Below are 22,106 nucleotides of genomic sequence, written 5' to 3' on the forward strand. Positions count from 1 at the left end.
GATCATGCCGAATGAATGAGATTTCCCCTCCTTATATAGGAGAGGGTAATCTTGTGAAGGAAGCTAGGGTTTTAAGTCTAGTTAGGGTTTTGGCATATTTAGGATATATTTATCCGATTTACTTGCCATCTTTATCCCTTTATAATTGGGATATGATTTACTATAATTTTAGAAAGAATTTAGGATTATCCCTAACCATTTAATTATTATTAACACCTCCAGGCATAAGCCCTTCGTGCAGGTGCTTCGTAAGGAGTACCCTTCGTACAGTGGTCCGAATGGGTACATCATCAATTGGGTAATTTTGAATTGAAAAGTTTTTATTGGAATAAGGTGATGTGACAATTTGGATAAGATTGAATAAGGAGGAACCCCCTTGATTCTTAAAACTCCTTAGTCCTCATGATGCTACCTACCGCGTATGTATGGTGTTCTCTCCTTCTATATCAACACATCATTTTTTGGTGTTTCGCAGTTCGACTCACCAACAAATGCATCGGAAGATATGTCGATGTGAATCGATTCATTTTTCAGTTTTAAGTAGTAAACAATGTTGATGTGTTTATAAATTGGCCTGTAACTCTTTTATAGACAAAAGGTTGTCAAAAACAAAAACAACGCTTGCATCTTCGAATTTGCCTTCAAAATTTTTCTTCTTCCTCGATTTCCTACACTATTTTTTGCCTAGCAGAAAGCACCGATGAGCATTTAGCTCTTTCATAGCAATTTCCTAACATCACTGTGTCATTTGATTAATTTACATTTTAGTCATTTGTTGTGTAGTTAGTTGAAATCAAAGACCTTCGTAATATATACAGACTTACAGTGGACTTAACCATGTTGGTATATATTCGTCTATTAAGATATCATATGATACAAATCGTCCGATAAGATTGAAACACAGATTTATAAACATTAATACCAATGTGTATCATACATTGCATTATGATTACAGATCATATTTACATCAGCACATCACTAGGTAAATATATATGAAGAGCCTATAGCGGGAATTACAGAGAGAAAGTTAACGTACGACCTGTTGTAATACATTATATTTCTAAGTACTTACTGAACCATTCTTCTTCCTTGCAGTAATAGTACATCACATTGTATACCTCGATTAGGAGTTTGGGAAACCTACTTGCAAAATAGTCATTGAAGCCGTCTGGTACTGATCCCAGCAAATCCTGCAGTAAAAAGAAATTTGGTTGAAACTTTAAACATTGAAGAACAGTTTATACGTGTCTGACATGTTTCCGTTGTATTTAAGTTTGACAATTTTCCTTTTGACCCATTGGAGTTTGTAGCAAAACTCAAAGGAAATCAAACCAGTTTTCAGCCAAACGGGTCAAATCAAAAAAGTCAAGCCTATCAACTGGAGTGGTTTTCAGCTATTTTCTACATACAAAAACTTTTTCGTTCTATTCTCCCAGCTAATTTGGTTTTTGCCTTTCTTGTTTACTTTTCTTCAGAAATTTAATTTTTACACTAAAGTATAAGCTACAGCTTATACTTTTCAATATGGTTTTTACCTTTATTTCCTTGGGTAGTTCTCTGTAATGATTTAGTTTGTTTCGAATAACACGAAGCAAGTCTCTGACACCATTATAATTGTAACGTCTGTACCGTCCAATGTTATTAAGAAATGCAGGTTCCATTTTTTCGTCCCATTTTCCGCCCAAAGCCAGTGGAGCTTTACTTTCCAACGCTCCTAGAATAATGGAATCAACTTCCCTGTCTTCCAATTCTACCCTATCACTTGTGTCCCGCAGAAAAGACATTCGCATCTCAGAGTTCCAAAACAGAGGATGATGTAGCACCTCTAACGCCTTTGGTCTGACAAAATGAAGCAAAGGATTAGATACTACTAGAAACACTTCCTCCGGTCCATTGAAATTCCAATGGGAGTCCCTAATAATAATTGAATCAAACATGTAATTTTGAAGATCTTTGCGAATAAAGAACAAAATGTTGTAATTCCTCTGGCACATCTTGTAATGTCCTAGACAGGGTGAGAACTTTTTTAAAATGTCTAAGCTTGGTCAACATCATTAATGGAATATTCTCAACTGTAACTTGTTTTAGATAGGAAGTGCCAGTTAGGTAGTCCAACCCTCCAACTTTAGATTGAACAGTCAAGTTTAGTCCAGAAATTAACAAATATATGCTTCAAGCACTCCACAATGCTTTTCTGCACATTCACTGTCTCTCCCTTAATGTGTGTTACTTATAAAGCCTTTAGGTCACAACATGCATTATGCTTGCATAATTTAAGGGTAATTTGGTCTTTTGCACACAAGAATCCTCACACAAACAAACAAATAGCATCCTGTTTTCAAAGTTAACAAGAGGATCCAGTACACATAAAAAAGATATTATGCTATAATATATAAGATCCAATTTCACTATATGCATATAACCTGGTCATAAACACCCCTGCCTTCTTCCCGTACCTTTCTTGTTCCTTTACCTGTCTAATTGAAATGAAGCCTAAACATCTACTTCATAGCCCACTTTTCACCATCTTCGTTGTTAACTTGTTTGAGACAAACAAATGACAAAAATAGAAGGGAATTATGTGCGCATAACAGTCCAAAACGACTGTCAATGGGCATGTGCAACTAACTCGGTGACCCGATGTCTTTTTAAGCATCGATTTTAAAGAAGAATAACAAACGTGTAGAAGAAATCTTTGAAGCGATTGCAATGACAACTTCCTACTTTCAGATGCTAAAATCAACCATTAATCCAATAATTTTATTGTAGGACCAAGCTTATGGTCTTTCACTTCACGTTTTAAAAGTCGGCCAAAATGCCTTGGTCTATCTCCATGTATTCACTTTCAACGATTCGGTAATATGATTGAAAATGTGCACGCTTTACACCGTACCACACCCTATAGAATAGATCCATGGCTTCGGGAAAACAGATATACCTGAGTTCAGCATTTGGGTTTAACAATTGAGAAAACAGATCCATGGCTTCGGGAATGTGCTCTACCAAGAAGAGATTCATTTGATTCTTGGCCACATTGACATCACGTTCGAGATGGTCACCAAAGGGATGTCTGCCACATGTGATGCAATAAAAGAGGACACAACCTAAACTAAACAAATCTACGGCGCGTGTTTGCCGTCCAAGAAGAAGTTGTTCAGGTGCTTGCCATCCTGAACTTCCAGAACCTGATGTACACAATACATTGTTTAATACAGATATGCATGAGGTGGCTATTTGTTGTTACACCAAAAGTATCCATATTTTAATAATCCTCCAATAATGCAAGTAGAAAAACTAATTGTTTTATTGGATAACAATAATATCTAAAGCAGAAAGAATGGAAGATGATAGCTAGCCTAGTTGCCCTTGCACGATTACCAAATATAGTTGACGGTACTTACCAGTAGCATGATGTCCAAGTGATGACATGTCCCCAACAAGTCGCTTGCTAATGCCCATATCAGAAAGTTTCCCACATAGGGTTCTTTCTCTAACTATCAACACATTGTGAGGCTTCAAATCCCGATGAATGATCCCAAGATCATGCAAATGTACAAGCCCAGAGACTATATCTCTAAAAACCAAGCAAATATAAATGTTAAGAACATGGACTTAAAAGAGAATTAGATATAAGTTAGATGTCCTGTTGTGATATTTGGGGATACACAAGGACACAGATATTAAGATCTACCGACATTAGAAAAAATTATTCATGATGACAAAAGATGTGCCACACGGCTATAGTTTGATTTAAGTTCTCGAACACACCTCATCAGTTTTAGTAAGATAGGGGAAGGATAGCCATTTGGCCTCCATAAATAAATGCCATGCATGACACCGATCATCACTTGGGTGTCTCTGTGTCCAAGTCTCTGAAAAGACTCTGAGTACATCTGAATAAGATCGTAAAGACTACAAGCACAACGCTCTAATGAAAGATAAACAAAGTCATGATCATATTCCACTCCGTACCAACGAACAATATTTGGATGTTGGTCAGAAGCAATAAGATTCTGAATTTCTTTGAAAGCAATATCATGATGGGCTCTAACAAGGCGTTTCACAGCTACCTTACGACCTTCATATATTCCTTCAAGAACAATAGTGCCATTACTCCCCTTTGCAATTTCTTTGCTTGACACAAATAGTTTACCTATGGATCGCCCTTCCATGTCAACTTCGTCAATATGATTAAAATTTAGCGAGCTTCGTTCACTATCTACCTCAACATTTCCATCCTCGTTACCAAAACTCTTTACTGATTTGCGATGCCTTCTCCGTCTAGAAGATGATTTTGCATTTACCACAACAGGCTGCTTGTTCAGCATAGAGGACTTCAAAGTATGGTGGCGATACATAAGAAAGACAATAGCAATAATTAGAGCCAAGATTATGAAGAAAGCTATTTGCCTTTCAGCAAGTACACTTGCTCTATAATTGGACTTTCTTGCGTCTCTTGATGAAAGGGTTTTAAGATCCTGCTCTTTGCCAGTCAAAGAAACCTTCTCATAATCATTCTCACGGGTATTTTGTTGAGCATTGTCAGAACTAGGTGGTGAAAGATCTTTCGCGGGAAGTAGTTGCAATGGAACTCTATGTTCTGCATGCTTACCGTGCAATTGAATGGAATCTAATATAAGAGAAGTACGTAGACGATGGACAATAGTTTTTGACTGGCACGACAAAGGCATATTAAAACTGCCATCATAAACATCGTTATGCAGAGACATAGATGGTCCCGTGACTGAATTTGGATTTTCTTGACAAAGCAAAGCGACATTAAAGTCTGCTACTGTCACATTCCACAAAACTTTGTTGGAATTTGGAGCAAATGATGTCAATAGATAATCTGTCCTTGTGAAAGAGAGCTGCCTATAAGGCTTCTTGTCTACCACACTAGATTTTTCCTGTTTCAAGATGGCTTTTTGGATGATGGAATCTGAAGCTTCATCTGTTGATGATGTGTGTCTTGTATCAGGCGAGCTATAGTGAGCTCGTATCAACCTTCCAGTAATAGCATCAACCACAAATGCACTAGTCTTTTTGGACCCAAGCATGACTCCTCCATCCTCTGATACATGTGGCATGACTCTGATGAATTCCTCAATAGTTCTATTCAAACTCCGTGGGTGACAAGTAGTTAACTGGAAAAGTAAAAGGAAAAGAGGGTAACTTTACACAAGGAACTAAAATTATGAATTGTTGTTGGGTAAACAAGTAAATTTGGGTTACAGTTTGTCTATAATGGGTCAATAGTTAACTTAAAAGAATAACTAAACTAGAAAGTGGTTGAATGTCACACCATGTGTATTTAAGATGAATAAAAGTCCCTAAATCACAGTTCTCAACTCATGACTTGTGATAAACTTGAAATCCTAATTTTCAACTTGTGACTCAACTTGTATGAGTCATAATATTATAAATATATATTTAAATTTAAATATATATATATATAATACATGTAAAAACTAGATATTAGTTGAAGAATTTAAGTCCATTTACCATTAATAGTTTGCTACTAACGAAATATAGAAATTCATCTTTATATTCATAACATTTAAATTAAAAAATATGCAATTGAAAGTCAGGAGTAAAAACAATACGAAAGATATGTATTATCAAAGTAAAAACAATTATGAGTTGGTATTACAGGTTAATAGTTATTAAATTTTAGTAATCAAATTTGCGCTTTAATATAACTGATTGTTTTGTGAAGAAGGTTTAATACATTTAACAAAAACCTTGGAATAACCAAAAACTCAGCCGACTGTTGCAAAAATATTGTTAAAGAGCATAACATTAAAAGTCTTAACAACAAACCTAACTTAAAATCAATGACAGAAAAACGAATATGAAGATTGCCATTAAGATGACAATAAGATGAATAGATCAAAATACAGCTGAGTTTCATACAAGTCACGAGTTGAGTCGACTCAGTCCAAGTCCATGAGGGAATCACTCGTTGGCTACAAGTAAAATGTATTTCCCAGAGTTTTTTTACTTGACTGGGGCAAGTCAAATCGTGACCTAGACAAGTCTAACAATTAGGGACGATCATTTTATTTCATATATTAGACTACAACTGTGCTAAAATAACTATTCAAATTGTACTTAACATTAGTTATTAAAAAGAAAGTAACAATTGCAAAAAGTACATGCAGGGTTGATTGACAGAATTTTAATTCATTACCCAACCCGCCATTTTGATCCTCTATGGCAACAATCAAAGCAATATCTTAATGAAAAATGCTAGAACATACCCCTAGAGATCTGAAAAATGGGACAAAGTGATCTCCTAAGAGAAATAGCGAAAAACCCTTCTCAATAATTGTAGAGTTACATTCATACAAGAGATGAAGAGATGCACTCGTTTTATTCATTGGAAATAACAATCGCAATTTAGGCCAATCCGCAGGTCAAGCCTGACAAAAATGACAAATTCCCTACAAGACCTTACGTGTGCCTGCAATTTCTAATTCATGGCCAATCCATATATGATCTAGTATAAATATTCGGATTAGAGCTTAAAAGAGTGAAACAAATAGTGCACGTAATTTAATGATACACAAAGATCCTAGGGAAGTAATATAATAATTAAATGATTTTAACATTGGCAATGGCATAATGATATAGCTAGAAGTGTGCCCATACGTTGCACGGCACACGTAAGGCAATATATATGTTTCTTTCAGCCCACCTCACCCTCCGATATATATACGTGCTGAAAATGAAATCTGAGATATTTACCTTATTTCGACAATCAAAGTGTGCAACCAACATCCAATCTTCCCCGCAGTCTATGTAATAACCACCTCCAGGTGTAGATGCATTTTCCTTTTCGGCATCATGGTTGAGAGGAGCCTGGTATGAAGAATAAATTGGCGACCCTGATGCAAATGACCAAATAATCCTCCCAGAATCACGATAAACCAAACTGATTTTACCATCTAATGTAGCAACAAGGGCGGTGTCAAGTTTACTGTTTGCAGAGAAGTATGTAAGTGTATGAACGAGAAATACTTTCACCAATATTACAACAATAGCCATCAATAAATTAACCAGACATATCAGTACATATGAAAGTAACATTTTTGTATAGCAGTACATTAGAATAATGGCATTCTGAGCATCCTTTAACCCGCAAGCTAAGTAATCATAATCATTATTTGCAACACCTAAATTGGATGGCCACAACCAGGACACGCCATAAGAAATTAAACATTTAAAGACGTGAAATTTTCATTTCGTTACTAATAACTCATATATGTTCCATTGTTTTTTGTTTACTTTACTAATCTAGCCACAAATGGCCAAATTCCAATAACACCATCTTTGACCCCCACCACCGAAAACTCAGTTTGTTGGTGCCACATCAATAACAAATTGACCCACACAACATAGCAAACACACTCTTATAAGCCAAAAGAGGCAGAAAAGAAACAAAAAGAAAAACCCCAACACGCCAAGAAGCCCGACATGGCGGCTACCAAGCTGGACAAACACGCCGGCCATCGCGCTGGCATCTTTAACCCGGAGAATCACAACACCCCGGCACCAAATTGACGTTAAAGTCTAAAACATCCGCATTTTAAAATAATCAGCAGGCAACGGCAGTATATATAATACACTTTCACATTTATAACAAAAAAAGCATGTGTGTGTGTGTGTGTGAAGTATAATTTTTTTTTGTTTCATATAATGTAATTTGAAGCTTAAATCAACAAGAAAAGAAATAAGAAGAATATCAAAGCAAGTCGGATACCTAAATTAAAAATAAATATTGAAAGAAAATTAAAAAAAAAAAAAAAACTTACTCTGGGAGAGAAGATAGGAGAGAGCGTCTAGCCGGCGCTTGTATTGAGGGATTATCATTATTATTACCCACCACTTTTGTTATTTCAAAGCTGTCACTTGATGATGATGATGATCCAAACAACAATAATAACACCAAATAAAACACATATAGACTATTCAGATTCATGGGTTTATTATAGTAATAGTATTTGCTAACAAATTACAACTTATAATAAAACTGTCAATAATAATAACAATAATTTGCTACCAATATTAAACTATCATCATCATCAGAAATAGATAACTTGGAAATAAACAAAGTGTGAAGACAAGGAGATTCTAAGTGGTTTTCTGAGTGTACAATTCAAGCATCTCCTTCCTTTCAAACAAACTAAAAAACCGTGTTATTTGAGTATTATTAGGATGGACGGATTGGACGGATGTCTGGATTTCAGTCAACCGAGGAAACCCTGTGTTTTTGTCCATGTAGTTTCGTATTTTCAAAAATAGTCATGTAGTCTTGTTCATAATGCGGTTTTTGTCTTTAAATTCGAAAATTCACATAAAACGTCCCTGTTGTTGAACAAAAAAATCTCTTCATATGCGGTCTATATACTAAGTTATTACAATTATATATTAGATATTTAATTGTATGAAAATTGCATGATATTACGCATAATTTTAAGTTACATTAACACAACATGCAATATATAGATTGATAATTAAATTGCTTAGTAATGTTAGTGTATAATTAAATTATTCGACCAAAACATTAAAGCACAAATACAATGACAATGCAAACTATCCGGAAGAATGAAAGACATCCAAAGAAACAAAAATCATATTTAATTAGCAAGATCTCTAATAGATGATATATTCATTTTTCAACTGTCTGGTTACTGTTAATCGGAATCTAAACGACCACCAATGTGATTTCATATTTTTTTTTATTGGTTGAATTCTTACCACCTGAATTCTTACCTGGTTAGATATTTTTCAACTTATAATAGTATAAAAATTTAACATGTCATTAATTGTATATGTATCCCGCGTATTACGCGAGTAATAATCTAGTTATATTACCATTCAAACTTAAGGGAAATAATGTATTTTTTTTGTTTGTATAATCGTTTGTGGGTTCTGAAGAAAAATATCACATGCTTAAAACTTAAGGGAAATATCATGATTAAAATTCCCTTTTGAGCTAAGTGTAGGTTTTGAAAGGAGATTTCTTTTCATGATTTCGTTTGTCATCTTGTTAAATGGGAATGTCCATTTATAACTACTGTTTTTAATGACTTTGTTGGATTATTGAAGTTAAAAGTCTTGGTTTATGAATTACAATTTACAACTCAGAAGATATAATAGTACGTCATGTTTATTATATTGGGTCATGTTATACTATAGAATCATGCTAGAAACATGTTACTATATGTGTGGAGAAAAGAACATAATATATAACATATTTTGATTAGTGAAATGGTATAAAATGAAAGGATAAAAAATGTAAATTATGAAAAGGGTATATAGTCGTGTCAAAAAGGTTGTTTTAAATGGAAAATATGTGTTGTTAATATATCATCTTTCGAAAGATATATTTATGTTTTCGGTAGGGGAAATGATTAATCCTCTTAATTAAATAGTCTAAAAATCCTGCTAATCATGAGATGATAACATATGAAAAAATTAGAAGACAAGATTAAGAAACAAATTAATAGATACTACATGTTACTTTTTTATAGTTTTAAAAGAATTTTTAAGCTTACATTTAAAAGGATTTATCATTTTCCTTATGCAGGTGCAGATACTTGTTACCATTATTTCCCTAGGGACTAAAATTATAAAAGAAAAACTCTACATTGTTTAACTTGAATTACCAGTCGGACCTGACAATGTTGACTTCCCAATTTCGCTAGTCAACATTGCACTGATAATTGAATTAATTAAATAGCATTTGGACTAACTTAAGAGTAACTATACACTTTTTACAATAGGTCAAAAGTGATTATATAATCAGCTAGATCATCGAATAGTAGAAAACATGATAGAATAATAAAAAAATTCAAACAATAAAGTAAACAAAACGGGCATCTTAATAGTCAAACAGATTCAGAGTCTTGGTTAGAAGTAACTGGGAGTCGATCCTCCTTGCATATTTCATAACTATTATACATGATCTGAACGAATCTTGTCCTATAGTCCCGCACATAAGACACCATGCTCGACACCGTGCACTTAAGAGTAACTCTGATAGATGACCAGTTGTTGACCTAATTTGACACCTTGTTCTTAATTGAACTTAATTTTGCTAATGATAAAAGAAGCTAAGTTGGCACTCAAAATGGAAAAAAACATATGTGGTGGCAAAAAGCGATAAAAGTGTCATGACAAAATCCACATGTATATAGTTGACCAAGCTGTAAGTGCAAATGCAGCAACCAGGTATGTCCACATCATAAGCATTGCACACTCCTCTTGTCCAACACTGAAAAATTGTGCCATTGTACCTGCATTGAGATATTGTTTAGAGTTAAAGTACTTTTTTATCACTTTTCATCCTCGCCGTTAACTTTTGGCTAAAATCATCCCCGTGGTTTGCATTTCGTCCTTGCCGTTATAACTTTGCTGTTAAACCCCTCACATGCAAGTCACGTGAGGGGCATTTTCGTCTTTTCACCCATTTAAGTGCAAAAATCGTCCCTGTGGTTTCTCATTTTTGTATTTTTCATCCTCTCCTTAAAATAAAAAATAAAAAAATAATGGTAACAACTTATCCAAACAAAACAAAAACTTATATATACATATATATATTTGAGAATCTACTCAATCACCTTCAAATGCAAACACGTATATACAATGTTTTAAATACAGGTATATACCGGTCGGTGTTACCGGCAATACCGGTATGGGAGTGGTACTCCGGTACAACTATTTCTGGCATTTTTGATATTTTTCGGTAATACCGTTCCGGTGTTCTCATTTTTTATTTTTTTGAATTTTTTTAAAAATTTTTTTGTAATATTTTAATATTATAATTTTTTAATTTTTGAACTTTAAAACTTATGCTTTATAATAAAGTACCTATTTGGTATTTTTTTTGAGTGAATAGTAATTATATTTTGACAATTGAGTTAAATTATAATAAATTTTATAACATTTTTATAAATTAAATTAAATTAGTCGTACCGCTAGTGTTAAATTACATCTTCATATGTATGTATATATAGGTTTTTGATTTAATTTTGTTTTGGTTTTTGATTAAATTCTTGTTTGGAGGTTTGTTAAAGATAAGGATGAAAAATGCAAAAACGATAAACCATAAGGACGAATTTTGAACTTAAGATGGATGAAAAGACATAAATGCCCCTGGATTAACGGATCAAGGACAAAATGCAAACCACGGGGATGATTTTAGCCAAAAGTTAACGGCGAGGACGAAAAGTGATAAAACGACAAACCACAGAGACGAAAAAAATACTTAACTCTATTGTTTATAACTCCAATAAATCCGATACACAACAACTCGAAATGAAACATGTTTGACTTTTATTAGTCAAGTATTCTTTCTACTTGTTTCACACTAGTTTTATTTACCCGCACTTTGAAGCGGGCCCTGAAACAATAAAAGTGATAATATAAGTAAACATTCACCTTAAATAGTAAATTATTCGTATAAGTTAAGTTTAATGATAGATATCAAAACACCATTTGTAACACTAACGTTTTAAGTATGCATATTCAATGTAAATAACTAATTATTAATTAGTATGTTATTATTTTAAACCAAGCTCATTATAAAAAATGAAATACTATAAAGAAATATTGATTAAGTTAGAGCTTTTTAAAAGAGTAGGTGCTTAGGCTATTATGCTGTTAAAGTGTGAAAGGTGATAATAAAAAAATTAAAAAAAAAAAAAAAAGGTAGTCACTTGCTTTCACCACCACGTTAACACGTGTACATTACAACTTTTTATTCATCTTTCTGTTCTCATCTTTCCATTGCCAGATCTCATTTTATTCATTCTACCAAACTCTCCCTTTTTGTCCATCACTCACAAAGTCATCGGTTAATTTTCTTCTTTTTCTTTCAAGCGACAGAGGTAGCTTTTCATGATGTTGTGTCATATAATATACAAAGCAAACATTACTCCTTGCTACTATCAAACGTTGACACCACCGCCGTCGTCATCGGCCAATACCTCCGGCGGGAAGCATAGACAAACAGACGCAGCAGCTATATGCCTGTATCTCTGTTTTCTCTATCACATTCTTATATCAATGATTTGAGATTATATTTAGGTACATATTTTTTAATAGATTTAGAATGCATTATTGTGTATCATGTTATTATTATAGATATATGAAATGAGTGTTGAGTTAGTCATCAGAAATGCCGATGACGAAGAGCGGAGGAATCAGTCGTCAGTGTTGATGCTCTCATTACCGTGGTTGTTGCAGCCATAGTTTTTTCCGGCGACAGTCATTGTAAGGGTTGGTGTATATATATGTATTATTGTATATATGTTGTATAGGGTGTGATGCATTTAAGAGTTATACCTGCTGTTTAGGAATTTGTAATGCATAAGAAGCAGAAATACTGTTTTTTATTTTTTTGTCGTACCTTTTGGCTTAAAATATTAGTATTAGTTATATAGAGTCCATGCCATAAGAGTTGTACATCTTGCAATTAAAGGTGCACTATTAGCTACAGTGAATTGCCCTCACAAACCGACATTAGTTTTTGTTTTATCTATGCATTATATAGTTGTATCTATAGCTTTATAGCTTATACTTTTAGCTACAGAACATTTGTCTCACAAAGCAAACTTGCTTTTTAGTATATACTAGTTTTTATGTCCGGGCGTTGGGAAAGATAATGACACGTAAAATTTACAACTCATGGTAAAAAATGACTATACAAAAGTATCTTCAAACTCAAATTAGAAAAAAGATAACTGAACATGTAAAAATTATAAAAATAACATATAAGAATATATAAGAATAATAACAACTATATTCATCCATATAATGACATTCTTACGACAATGATGATGATATATAAATTTTGGGATGAGAAAAAAAAAACAAACAAACAAAAAAAATACTAATTTACGTATATTAAAAGAAGGTGTAAAGGAGAATAAAACCAAATGTTAACAAAAAGTAGGTGTGAGAATCGTAATGTTATAAAATTCGAAAGTTAGTAAGAAAACCAAACAAACGAATAAACAATTTTCAGGAGTAAAAGTGTAAATATTTGATATTTGTGTGGCAAAAACATGAGAAAATAAAGTTTGTTACTAATAAAATAGAAAAAAAAAAGTTGAGGGAGGTTAAGTGTTAAAAGATAAGAATTATAAGGGTAAATTAGAAAATGAATGGAAAAAATGTGTATGATATGATGTATTAGGTAGTTGTATTTTATGCAAATTAACTTGTAAAATTCAAGTTAGTTTTTAGTATATAGGTAAATATATAATTATTAATTCATAACACATTTAAGAAGTCTTCCCAAGTCAAGAATACTTACTGATATTTACACCAGGGGGAAGAGCAAACATGATCAACATTACAAATCTGAAGAGGGGATCTACTGGAAGCAATCCCAAAGTTGCTGCCAGGTTGATAACGCCAATGCCAATGATGGGAAGAATCAAGTAACGTACAATAATAACTGTGATGATGATTGTGGGTCCCACACTTGCCTTTTGTAGACCTATAAACGATTTAAATGTAAGAATCCAAAGCTCGAAAATAACTAACATGTTGAGTCCATTCTATGTTTGTACCTTGTATGAGGTTGCCACCTAGTATAAGAGTGAGACAAGGTACAGTTCCATCCCTATGGCAGCAACATAAAATCATGAAAATTGAGAATTCTAACCACCGAAGACCTTATTCTCAAAAAGTTTTAATATATGCCGAATGCAATTATTCGTACCCGAGTAATGTCAAGGAGTCTTGAAGCGCTCGTAGAGGAGCCTTTTCACCAACCAAAAGGGCTTTTACCCACGGGATTGCCCCAAACACAAGCCCTGCAAACTAATGAAAGGTTACCAATGTATAAAACTTACTTTAAAAACAAGAGAGGTTCATTTCAAACAATTTATGCTAAACTGTGTCACATACTCACAATTTGAATTATATTTATTGATAAGAATCAAATGGTTCAAAAAGCACCTAAGTATACTCAGATTGTTAAAATATCCTCTAGTGCTCTATTAAAAAACTTGCATCATTATTTAACTAGATAGTTATCAATAGCATGTATAATACATAAACATTTATGAAATATTAAGGAAAGCACAAAAACTGTGTTAGCTGGTCAACCAAATAATCTAATTCTTGTCAATCTTAGGACCTCTGGTACAATTTACATATTCTAAAACCCAAAGTAAAAAGCTGACCAAATAACCACTGAACAAGTACGACCATGATGGGAACTTATCGATACACCACTATGATGGGCTGATTATAAGCTCACAATTCCATATGACAATATATGGGATGGCATTTTATGCTTACAGAACCAAGGGTTGGCGGAGATAGTAGTTGCTCCACTATTTTCTTTATCATGTCTGCTAATTGATTAGAAAAAGAGACAGTTTTTTTGTCTTCATTCCCTGATAATCCTCGACCAACAATCTGCAAACAAAGAGGTCGACCATAAGGTTGTCATCATGATGCATTCAAATTTATGAAGACAAATTAGCAAAATATATATCAGAGGTGGCAAAACCAGTAAGTCATGCAGATAGAATAAGTGCTCAAAAAATTAATTTTTGAAGGTGTCGGAATGAGACATACACGTTCACGTCTCTAGACCAATTTGACCTGTTATCATTATATATAACTCTTTCATTTTATGTTTTTAAAAAACATATTCGAAATCGAACCATTGATAAGTATCCGGTTGAAATTGCCACCTCTAATCTACATCAGTCAAGGAGGGGCTTACACGTTGGTTTTCAGTATCATCACTAGTCATGTTTGATGAAGGCATGATTCTATCGATATTATCATGATCTTCTCTACTTAGAAGATGACTATTTTGATTTGCATCCAAGTCATTATTTGCATCATTTGATAGTTCCTCATTATTTTTCGATGCAATGTACTTCATAGCCGAGCCTTGGATCATCTGGTATGTACATGTCCATGTGTAGAAACTACCCAGCTGCACAAAACCACATAATAACCAATTTCCTGTTCAAAATAATATTTCTTATCGTGGTAACTTTCTAATCAAATACCTACTCATCCCTAGTTTACAACATTCATTTAACAGTCTTTGAAGGGTATAAATTTGAAACTCTTTCAGCCAGATTACCGCCATGGAGAAGGATGCATAAGACAGTCCCTTAGCCTTACAAACACTATGATCTCCAAACAGACTGCCATCATCGGTGCACATAGCAGGGACCATTATAACCAGAAGGTTTGCATAATTTCCTAGATTTCCAATGGAGAAAGCAAGTAAAAAAAATTAAATTAAAGAAGATAACTAGAGAACAATTGAAAATCTTAAAATGGTTAAATTAGACAGTACCTACAATTACCTGTTGAACACATAGCTATTATAAGGCCTTCCAAGTGGGGTTTTGGTTTAATCAATTTTACTGCTATCCAACCCAGAATTCCTCCAAATAAAAAAGTTATTCCGATATTTATCGGCATAAACCACCTACAAAATAAAACATACCATATTAACAGCTGATACATTAAATTGATAGAGAAATGTGTACTTGGCCGAATAACTTTCAGGATAATCTTTTTTGGCCATTTGAAGGTGTTGTCTATTTTGTCACTGCACCTAGATATGTTAAATTGTTAATTACCTTTTTCTTAGTAGTATCATTCTTTGGGCGAAAACTAACTTTATCTTAGCATATGTTTCCTTAGAGAACATTGAAATAGCATCACCATGACACTAAGTCACTAACAAACATGTCAATTCACTTTTTAGCAGCTTTTCCAAAAACAAATAAATAAACAAAGAATTTTCACTTTTTGCAACACATAATAGCTTATTTCTATAGCATATATCCAAAACTTATTATAGATGATGATAATATAAACGGATAACGAAGAGGAATCCCTCTTCAGGCTACTCGGGGAAAGTGATTGGCTCTGATATACGCAGCCTAGCGAGTATTCGCGTGGCCGTTTCCATGACAGTTCCATGAAATGGTGTCTATAAAAGATAAAACCTGGTACCACCAATTTAGGTTTAATCATGATAGTTAGGAAAGTGCAGTTTTTACTAATTATAAAAAAGGGAGGTACTCGTACTTCCTAGACAATTTAATTTTATAAAACAAATGTATATATCCGTTTTTAGAAGTAAAGAAATGGTAAAAGATTTACCATGAGATAATGTCTTCTAAAGTGACAGTCTCGACAAGGCTTGTAAAAATAAGTGAGGGTGTAAACACCACAAACACAATCTGCATATATTACATAAATAAAAATATCACATGATCATAATATGTGTCATTCACTTATTATCTTTCCAATTGACCACATCTCATCTTTTAAACCTGACAATTGTAATGATCATGTTAAAAAAGGAAGAAAAGAAAGGTAACTAACCTCTGGGAAAGTAGAAGACGCTTACCAAGTTTGTTCAAAGTCTGGAAAATTGGAAGATAACATTTTTGCTTAAGAAATCTAACGAGTAATACTATTGGTAGTTTTAATCAAGTTAAGCATGCCATTAGACTTACAAAACACAGATGCCTTGTAAAGTTAGTTTACAAGTGAGGGTTTTGCCAAATTGGTTTTGTTCGACTTATAGCAACACTTAGGTTTAAAATAAGAAAGAGTTAGTCATTTTTATACCTAGTCGCAAATTGTGAAAGCGTCAAAGTGATCTCATGCAAAATGTAAGTAGCTTAGAATGCTTTTGTAAGTATGCACTAACAATTTCAAGTCAAAAACCTATCAAACGAGGCTCTAATCGGCGAAGTGTAAAAGACCAGAAAAATACGGACGGTCCGTCTGAGCGTCTGCCTGGACAATTGTGCTACTTTTGCATTTTTGATTCGCTTGATCACTTGTATCTTGTCGAGTGCAGTAACGCATGATTGGGCATGTAAATATGTATGTACGATCTATTTTATATAACATTACTTTCATATTGTATACTGTTAATCATCATCGACAAACGATATTATACTTAATTTTATATCAAGTATGCACCAACAACAACAATAATAATATTTATAATGTATAGTCAAGGATTTTGGTTTCTCACAGGGGTCACCTGATTTATGGACAAATATTATCTTTTTTTTGGTAAAACTTTTAGGTAAAACAAGAGCAGATTGTTTAGTCAAGTATTGAATATTAATTTCATGATGAAAGCATTAGTACTTTAGATTATATTAGTAAGTGTTATTCTCACAGAACGTAGTCAGTTTACAAAATTAGGAAATAGTTCATGTGTTGGTCAGCATAACCCTACATTCAAGTTTAGTCTCAACTCTCAAGTGTATATATTTGCATAGATGTATTGAAGTTGTGTTCCAAGCTGTTATCAAGGAAATAGCATAGAGGATGAGTGTTGGAGTGTAAGAGTGCACTTAACTTATGGAAGACTTCATGGTTAGCACGGTTTGAGAAATGGCATGATGACCCCGGAACAACTTATCTCAGAAATTGATCCAATTTAAATCAACTGTTAACTGCCAAGATCGACGGCCTTTCTATAAACAGATCTAAACTTCACTCAACGTGGGCAGGTTTAAAAAGTTAATGACCTCGCAGCAGACAAAAGGTAGAATGGTATGTTGTAATAGTTAGTAGCCTGCCATTTCCTATATTATTAACCAATGAGATAAGATGCGACTTGCAGACTAAGTAGTACTCGAAGAATGATAATTCTAGACGAGGTCTATAGATACACACCTAAATTCAATCCAGAGTATGCGTGTGTGCGCACTTAACTAGGAAGGTGACCCTGTGATTTATTATTTTAACTGGGGTAACCCTTTACCCAAAAAAAGTGTAATTTTTTTTATTAAAGAGATATTCCTTAATTGTTCTTTAATATATCACTATGGGAACCATACTTAACTAGTTGATTGAACGTCTTGCTATTTCAGTGAACCATCATTTCTCAGATTCAAACTTCAAAGTAATGAACATCTAACAGTGGATAAGCGCTCCACGTTCAATCAGTTTGTATACATATATATAGTGAGAACATTTAAAAACATCATTTTAATGCATTAAAAGTCCATAAAATTAACATAGTGCATAACTAATTATCATTATTTAAGTGTTTAACAACACATTGATCCGTCAAAATTGAAAAAATCACGTTTTTTGTTGGATGCATCATTTTGATGAATATGCATCCAAGATGGATGCACAAAACAAAAAACATGATTTTCTCGATTTTGACAGACCAATGTGTTGTTAAACACTTAAAGTAATGACAATTAGTTATACACTATGTTAGTTTTATGGATTTTTAATGCATCAAAAAGATGTTTTTAAGTATTCTCACCGTGTTCTTATTTTAAGGGTGTTCTTATTTGATTTGCCCCTATATATATATATATATATATATCGATAGAGATCAAATGAGAAGGTACCTTAAGGAGAGAAAGGACAGAAGGTTCGTTTTTTATTTTTTTTAGCTTCTTTTTTTGAACTTTTTTTCCGTTTTTCACTTTTTTCATTCTCTCTTTAATTAACCAATTTCATATAGAAATTTTAAAAATACTTTATTTTCAAAGGGCGTAGCCCGTAAGTTATAGGCGAAGCCTCTCGGACTATGGCGGAGCCATGATAGCTAAAGGCGAAGCCCGTAAGGTAGATCACCCCATCACCGATCACCCCCTATGACCTATCACCCACAATGACCTGACTCCCACCAACTACCCTTTATTAATATCCTTAAGGGCGAAGCCCGTACCGTACCGTTACATGTATAACTTACTAACTCGGGTTAGAAATTTATTTTTTTTTCTAAATTTTTTTTAAATTTTTTTATGGATTGAGTTAATTAAAAAAAGAATGAAAAAATATTAAAAAAAACAAGCTAAAAAAAAAACGGACCTTCTCTCCTTAAGAACCTTCTCTCTGGATCTCTACCAATATAAAGCTGTCCGACACCTAAGCTTAGGTGTGGAACCCCTCACATACAAATTTTTTAATATTTCTTGATTAATGAATAAATGTTTGGGCCCCCATGAATTTTATGGATTAAAAAAAAATATGTGAGTGTTCCACACCTAAGCTTACGTAACTAACATTCTTATATTCCCACCCCCCACCCCCTCTCTCTCTCTATATATATATATATATATATATAGGGAAAAGTTATTTTGAGTCCACCTTATTTTGAGTCCAAAAAGGGTCCATTGATTTTCTTTCGTCTCCTCAAATCCCAACCACCACCACCATCATCTCCGACCATCACCATGATTTTCCGGCGACGGCGACCACCGCCACCAAGACTTACACATGTGTAAGCACCACCACCATCATCTCCGACCACTACCATTATTTTCCGGCAACGGCGACCACCGCCACCACGACTTACACATGTGTAATTTATATGGACCCCTTTTTGGACTTAAAATAAGTTGGACTCTAAATGACCTGCCCCTATATATATGTATATATATATATGTATAGGGGTGGGTTAATTTAGGACCATCCTTAAATTAGGACCAAATCTCAACCATTCATTTTCTCTCTCTCCTCAAATCTCAAATTCCGTTTTCCAGAATCCGGTGACATCCCCGGCAACGTCGGTCCTATCTCCAACGTCATTTCCGGCGAGAATTAGTTTCGTTTTCGGGTGGACTCATCTGTTCTAAAGGGGTTGTCAACGTACGCATATGGGAATGGTATGGATTTGATAGGCGACGATCCAAGAGATGGTGGCGGTTTGATACGGTACAGGCGTAGCCCTTGCTGTCGGCGCCAGCGCCGTGGCTGGGGTTGTCGGAGATGAAGGTGGTGGCCGGAGAGGAGAGAGGGTTAGAAAAAAAGAGTGGTTGAGATTTAAAGAGAGAGAGAAAAATGAATGGTTGAAAATTGGTCCTAATTTAAGGATAGTCCTAAAATAACTTTTTTCCTATTAGTATATTTTTATATATTAAACTCTTAGTAGCAACTTAAAATATTAAATATAGATTGTATATACAACAGCAAGAAGACCCAAATCCGTGTAAGCGGGGTATGAGGGAGGTAAGACGTAAAAACGTCTACCCAAAGGTAGAGAGACTGTTTCCAAAAGTACCTCCGGCCAAAAGGGTAAAAAGCGGGGCGAAAGGGGGGGGGGGGTGTAAAGGGTATAACAGCCATAACTGTCTGCTGAGTATCACATTAAGAGTAAAGAGGAATAGCAAACATGCTAACTAACATACTTTAGCACAAGTTCAACAATACATATGCAATAGAAATCACATTAAACATATTAAACCAGGTTAAAACGTCAAAACATAATACCAATTCAATAAAAACCACATTGAACATATCAAACAACATAAAAGCGTAAAAAACTTAATAAACAAAGCCTCGTGTAAGAAACCAAAACATGTCGTATGAAAACAACCATGCATACATACTTATAAATAGTAATTAACTAAAAATTTCTAGGGCCTCATGGGATCAAGAAAGGAAACGGGTGTTAATCAACCTATGACACAAGGAAAATGATGAATCCTTTTAAAATTCCTCTCGAAACCTTCAAATTATTACATGTGTATCTCAATGACTCTTTTTCCTATTTTCAACTATTGATTTTGCCACAGGTCATAATCTTATAGTTAGAAGGACTTTTAGGAGTTTTAGTTAGTAGGATTAATCATTTCCCATGACACAAAGTAACTTAGGCCGCCTAGCTTCCTAGTACTCTCACTTATTTCTCAAATTCCACTAAACTAGTTCCACTCCTCAAAGTATCTTCTCAATGGCCATGCCCTCCGACAAACAAAGCATTTTGAGGTCAACATAAACGCTAACCTCACCCCTCGGTTTGGGTCTATCTTTACTGAAGGCCCAATCACTAAGGAGGTCACACAGAACCAAATATAGATTGTATATTTATATATACTAAACATAAAACATAAAGAGAAGAAGTAGAAGTGACCTTATTAAGTGAGTTTCGGGTTTCGTTGGAAAGAAGATTAAGGTAATCAGTAGCCATGAAAGCTCCAACTGCACTTACAATCAACACCTGCAGTATTGGCATCGATGCCACTTCTAACAGTCCCCAAAATCCCATTTCAATTTTTTAATTTCTTTTTCTTTCTTTGTTTCTAATAGATTTTGATTTAAAAACACATAGTGTGTGCACAGACGAAAACTATATATTGCTGAAATTTTGTTTGATATATACAGATGTAGATAATATAATATATAAATATAATAATTAATTAATGAATAAATAAATATAATAAGACGAGGGAAGAACAAGAAGAGAATCTCTCTTTCTATAGATTCCTTTTGGAGTTTCAAAAGGTCACTTTGTTGGTTTGTTTATTATTTTAATTTTGTGGAGACGAGCATGGTATCCGCGCAATGCGGCAGCGAACCGATGATAACGGTGGTGGCGACACCTATTGGTGTAGGTAAAGGTATTTGATTTAAAGGGGTTTGTAGAGATATTTTATAATATAATGGACTAATGGTATAATCTAATATTAAGGGTTGATGGTGATTTAATTCATTAAGGGTATTTTAGTCAATTCACATGTCCCATTTTTGTAAACTTTCAACATGGGGTTATAATTTTTATATAGAAGTATAGATAACTTAACTTTTAAAATGCTGACATCATTTTTTTTACTGTATATAAAGATTTTAATTGAAAAATGATTAATACTGTTAAAGTATTAAATATCTTTTTAAAAATTCAGATATCAGTAAATTTATTTCCAATGTCATTTCTGAGATCTTGATGTATCTTATAAGGGAAAAGTGAATATAAGGTTGTCCGGCACCTAAGCTTAGCTGTAACACCTCACATACAAATTTTTTATTTTTTTTTATTAATGATTAAATGTTTAGGCCCCATGATATTTATGGATTAAAAAAACAATATGTGAGTGTTCCACATCTAAGCTTAGATACCTAACACCCTTATATTTTTATGCCCATCTTATAAATAGAAGGATTTTATAAGGGGCATACTATTAACACCATAGAATTTGGCTATTGACACCAGACCTCAAAAAGGGCAAATTTCACCCCATCTGCCTTCTTATATTCGCCCCTTCTGCTCCATAAATAAAAGACGGATAAAAAGTAATAATGACGGTCAATGACCGGTAACTACCCCTCTTTCACCC

At 33.8% G+C, this 22,106-nt stretch overlaps 2 protein-coding genes across 5 annotated transcripts; both read right to left on the reverse strand.

The window, feature by feature from the left end:
- Positions 1-888: 888 nt before the first annotated feature.
- On the reverse strand, positions 889-8,153 carry LOC122578091 (serine/threonine-protein kinase/endoribonuclease IRE1a). The gene is made up of 7 exons (XM_043749967.1): positions 7,815-8,153; positions 6,748-6,979; positions 3,769-5,144; positions 3,402-3,574; positions 2,939-3,185; positions 1,536-1,839; positions 889-1,190 (listed from the first exon to the last, which is right to left on the reverse strand). Exons 1-7 carry the CDS (start codon positions 7,979-7,981, stop codon positions 1,053-1,055), a joined length of 2,637 nt encoding a protein of 878 aa, XP_043605902.1. The 5' UTR covers positions 7,982-8,153; the 3' UTR covers positions 889-1,052.
- A 1,716-nt stretch (positions 8,154-9,869) lies between these two features.
- On the reverse strand, positions 9,870-21,148 carry LOC122580359 (protein PIN-LIKES 7-like). 4 transcript variants are annotated; one of them, XM_043752630.1, is made up of 10 exons: positions 20,906-21,148; positions 16,162-16,241; positions 15,354-15,478; positions 15,125-15,246; positions 14,753-14,971; positions 14,320-14,439; positions 13,736-13,836; positions 13,584-13,636; positions 13,325-13,510; positions 9,870-10,301 (listed from the first exon to the last, which is right to left on the reverse strand). In XM_043752630.1, the coding sequence occupies exons 1-10, from the start codon at positions 21,038-21,040 to the stop codon at positions 10,177-10,179; spliced, it is 1,266 nt and encodes a 421-aa protein (XP_043608565.1). In that variant the 5' UTR covers positions 21,041-21,148; the 3' UTR covers positions 9,870-10,176. The 4 variants fall into 4 exon arrangements, with proteins under 4 accessions (XP_043608565.1, XP_043608567.1, XP_043608566.1 ...); XM_043752632.1 differs by lacking the exon at positions 20,906-21,148 and adding an exon at positions 16,387-16,427; XM_043752631.1 differs by lacking the exon at positions 14,753-14,971.
- Between the last annotated feature and the right edge of the window lie 958 nt (positions 21,149-22,106).

This window comes from Erigeron canadensis, chromosome 8 (genome assembly GCF_010389155.1).
Source record: "Erigeron canadensis isolate Cc75 chromosome 8, C_canadensis_v1, whole genome shotgun sequence".
Classification (NCBI taxonomy): Eukaryota; Viridiplantae; Streptophyta; class Magnoliopsida; order Asterales; family Asteraceae; genus Erigeron; species Erigeron canadensis.

Bases quoted from the DNA above. Each gene is read 5' to 3' on its own strand.
- LOC122580359 (XM_043752630.1), bottom strand. From the start codon at position 21,040: ATGGGATTTTGGGGACTGTTAGAAGTGGCATCGATGCCAATACTGCAG. The intron at 14,972-15,124 runs GTAATCTGGCTG...GGTTTTGTGCAG, and splicing joins ATGCATCCTTCTCCATGGCG to CTGGGTAGTTTCTACACATG. The intron at 14,440-14,752 runs GTAAGCCCCTCC...CTTTGTTTGCAG, and splicing joins ATGATACTGAAAACCAACGT to ATTGTTGGTCGAGGATTATC.
- LOC122578091 (XM_043749967.1), bottom strand. From the start codon at position 7,981: ATGAATCTGAATAGTCTATATGTGTTTTATTTGGTGTTATTATTGTTG. The intron at 5,145-6,747 runs GTAAATATCTCA...TTACTTTTCCAG, and splicing joins ACTTTGATTGTCGAAATAAG to TTAACTACTTGTCACCCACG. The intron at 1,191-1,535 runs GTAAAAACCATA...TTTTTACTGCAG, and splicing joins AACTACCCAAGGAAATAAAG to GATTTGCTGGGATCAGTACC.